The 4,077-nt window shown below is 47.6% G+C and overlaps 1 protein-coding gene across 1 annotated transcript in view; it reads left to right on the forward strand.

The window, feature by feature from the left end:
* The window catches only part of LOC122546807 (polypeptide N-acetylgalactosaminyltransferase 14-like), a gene marked incomplete at its 3' end in the record, with an annotated part of 8,359 nt that overhangs the window by 882 nt on the left and 3,400 nt on the right, over positions 1-4,077 (forward strand). The window contains exon 2 of the mRNA XM_043685435.1: positions 2,701-2,804. Within this exon, the coding sequence (XP_043541370.1) occupies positions 2,777-2,804 (28 nt within the window). The remainder of the gene's footprint in view (positions 1-2,700; positions 2,805-4,077) is intronic.

Raw genomic sequence — 4,077 nt, forward strand, 5'->3', positions numbered from 1 at the left:
GGGACTGTGTTAGATGCTGGGACTGTGTTTGGTGTGGGGATTGTGTTTGATGTGGGGATTGTTTTTGATGCTGGGTCTGTGTTTAATGTGGGTCTGTGTAAAATGCTGGGATTATGTTTATGTGGGGATTGTGCTTGATGTGGGGATTGTTTTTGATGTGGGGACTGTGTTAGATGCTCGGTCTGTGTTTGATGTGGGACTGTGTCTGATGTGGGACTGTGTTTGATGCAGGGACTGTGTTAGATACTGGGACTGTTCTTGATGCGGGGACTGTGTTTGATGCAAAGACTATGTTGGATGCTTGGACTGTGTTTGATGCTAGGACTGTGTTTGAAGTGGGAACTGTGTTTGATACTAGGACTGTGTTTGATGCAGGTGCTGTGTTTGATGCAGGTGCTGTGTTTGATGCAGGTGCTGTGTTAGATGCTGGGGCTGTGTTTGATGTGGGGACTGTGTTAGATGCTGGGACTGTGTTTGGTGCAGGGACTGTGTTAGATGCTGGGACTGTATTAGATGCTGGGACTGTGTTAGATGCTGGGACTGTGTTTGATGCAGCGACTGTGTTAAATGTGGGACTGTGTTAGATGCTGGGACTGTGTTAGATGCTGGGACTGTGTTAGATGCTGGGACTGTGTTTGATGTGAGGACTGTGTTAGATGCAGGTATGGTGTTAAATGCTGGAACTGTGTTTGATGTGATGACTGTGTTTGATGTAGGGACTGTGTTAGACACTGAGACTGTGTTTGGTCCTGGGATTGTGTTTAATGTTGAGACTGTGTTAGATGCTGAGACTGTGCTTGTTGCAGGGTCTGTATTAGATACTGGGACTGTGTTAGATGCTGGGACTGTGTTTGTTGCGGGAGCTGTGTTTTTTTATATGGGGACTGTGTTAGATGCTGGGACTGTATTAGATGCTGGGACTGTGTTTGGTGCAGGGACTGTGTTAAATGTTGGCACCGTGTTTGTTGTGGGGACTGTGTTTGATGCTGAGGCTGTGTATGATGTGGGGACTGTGTTGGATGCTGGGACTGTGTTTGATGCTGGGATTATGTTTGATGCAGGGACTGTGTTTGACATTCAGACTGTGTTTGATGCAGGAACTGTTGTTGGATGCTGGGACTATGTTTGAAGATGGGACTACGTTTGATGCAGGGACTGTGTGTAATGCAGGGACTGTGTTTGATGTTCAGACTGTGTTTGATGCAGGGACTGTGTTGGATGCTAGGACAATGTTTGAAGCTGGGACTATGTTTGATGTGGAAACTGTGTTTGATGCTGGAGGGATGTTTGATGCAGGGATTGTGTGTGATGCAGGGACTGTGTGTGATGCAGGGACTGTGTGTGATGCAGGGACTGTGTGTGATGCAGGGACTGTGTTTGATGCTGGAGGGATGTTTGATGCAGGGACTGTGTGTGATGCAGGGACTGTGTGTGATGCAGGGACTGTGTTTGATGCAGGAACTGTGTTTGATGTTGGGACTGTGTTGGATCTGGAACTGTATTTGTTATTGTGACTGTGTTTGATACAAAGAGAAAAGAACAAAGATAATTTACAGCCCAGAAACAGGCCCTTCGGCCCTCCAAGCCTGAGCCGATCCAAATCTACTGTCTAAACCCATCGCCCAATTCCTAAGCATCTGTATCCCTCTGCTCCCCACCTACTCATGCATCTGTCCAGAAGCATCTTAAATGACTCTAACGTGCCAGCATCAACACAATCCCAGGATCAAACACAGTCCACCTCTGCTGGCAATGTTTTCCAGGCACCTACCACTCTCTGTGTGAAGTACTTGATGTGTGTATCCCCCTTAAACTTTCCATCTCTCATCTCTCATTATTGAATCCTTCACCCTGAAAAAAAGCTTGTCTCTATCCACCCTGTCTATACCCTTCATGATTTTGTAAACCTTAATCAGGTCCCCCCTCAATCTCCTTTTTTCTAACGAAAATAAACCTAACCACCTCCACCTCTCTTCATAGCTAGCACCTTCCATACCAGGCAACATCCCCGTAAACCTTCTCTGCGCACACTCCAAAGTGTCCACATCCTTTTTGCGATGTGGCGACCAGAACTGTACACAGTATTCTAAATGCAGCCGAACCAATGTCTTGTACAATTTTAACATGACTTGCCAGCTCTTATACTCAATACCCCGTCCAATGAAGGCAAGCATACTATATGCCTTCTTGGTCACTCTCTCCACCTGTGCAGCAACCTTCGGGGTACAATGAACCTGCACTCCCAGATCTCTGTCCATCAACTTCAACCTTCGGGGTACAATGAACCTGCACTCCCAGATCTCTGTCCATCAACTTTTCTCAAGGCTCTTCCGTTTACTGTATAATTCGCTCTAGAATTAGACTTCCCAAAATGCATCACCTCACATTTGTCTGGATTGAACTCCATCTGCCACTTTTCCGCCCAACTCTCCAGTCTTTGTATATTCTCCTGTATTCTATGACAGTCCCTTATGCTTTCTGCTACTCCACCAATCTTTGTGTCATACAGAGACTGTGTTAGATGCAGGGACTGTGTTTGGTGCAGGGACTGTGTTTGGTGCAGGGACTGTGTTTGGTGCTGGGACTGTGTTTGGTGCGGGGACTGTGTTTGGTGCGGGGACTGTGTTTGGTGCGGGGACTGTGTTTGGTGCTGGGACTGTGTTTTGATGTGTGGAAGCTAACGTAACCTATCCCTCTCAGGACACCAGTTATAGCTGGAGGTCTCTTTGTGATCAACAAAGCCTGGTTTAACCATCTCGGGAAGTATGACACTGCGATGGACATCTGGGGCGGTGAAAACTTTGGTAAGATGTGGGTGGGGAGATACTGAAGGTCACCGTCCCCCGTGGATGGGGACACACCACAGTTTGCGTTATTATTGTATTGTAGGAGGTGCAGGGTGATTGGAGGCCAAATCCAACAGGCAGTTGGTCATGGCTGATCTGTATGGAATTAGCTTCTCCAATCCATGTTCTGTCCAGTTTTTTTCATACAATTGCGGGATCTGGGTGTCAGTAGCTTTCATTCAGCTCCACTCTGCACTGTTTCTGACCCACCGTGAGGAGCTGGTACCTGGCCCTCCTTTTGAGTGGTGCTTTAATTAAACGCAGCCTCTGCCCAATCACAGGGCAGTTCAGAGTCAACCCCATTGGCTCTGGGCCTGGAGTCACCTGTTGGCCACGCCCCAGTAATGATGTCAGACTGGGTGAGCCAGGGACGGCAGGATTGCTGGAGAAACTCAGCAGGTCTGCATGTGCCCGTGGTGAGAGAGGAACAGAGTTAATGTTTCGAGTCCAGTGGCCCTTCCTCCAGCACTTGCTGTTTTAGTTTCCAGTCTCCAGCATCCGCAATTTGATGTTTTGTTTTAGGGAGATTAGTAAATCCGTTTGATCAGAGCTGACTGCTTTTCAGCACTTTCACTGATTCCAGATAGAGACATAGAGATGTATGGCATGGAAACAGACCCTTCGGTCCAACCTGTCCATGCCGACCAGATATCCCAACCCAATCTAGTCCCACCTATCAGCACCCGGCCCGTGAAAAAGTTGCCCCTTGGGTCTCTTTTATATCTTTCCCCTCTCACCCTAAACTTATGCCCTCCAGTTCTGGACTCCCCGACACCAGGGAAAAGACTGTCTGTTTATTCTATCCATGCCCCTTATTATTTTATAAACCTCAATAAGGTGATGCTCCAGGGAAAACAGCCCCAGCCTGTTCAGCCTCTCCCTATAGCTCAAACCCTCCAACCCTGGCAACATCCTTGTAAATCTTTTCTGAACCCTTTCAAGATTAACAGCGTCCTTCCTGTAGCAGGGAGTCAGGAATTGCACAGAGTATTCTAAAAGTGTTTAATCCCAGATGTTGAAATGGTGTTTAGATGGTGTTGGAGAGGGTTTTAATGCTGGGGAAGGGCTGATCTAATACGCTTAGATTCTGGATTAGTGGTGCTGGAAGAGCACAGCAGTTCAGGCAGCATCGAGGGGCTTCAGCAAAATCGACGTTTCGGGCAAAAGCCCTTCATCAGGAATAAAGACAGTGAGCCTGAAGCGTGGAGAGATAAGCTAGAGGAGGGTAGGG

Source organism: Chiloscyllium plagiosum, unplaced genomic scaffold (assembly GCF_004010195.1).
Source record: "Chiloscyllium plagiosum isolate BGI_BamShark_2017 unplaced genomic scaffold, ASM401019v2 scaf_14318, whole genome shotgun sequence".
In the NCBI taxonomy this organism is placed as follows: Eukaryota; Metazoa; Chordata; class Chondrichthyes; order Orectolobiformes; family Hemiscylliidae; genus Chiloscyllium; species Chiloscyllium plagiosum.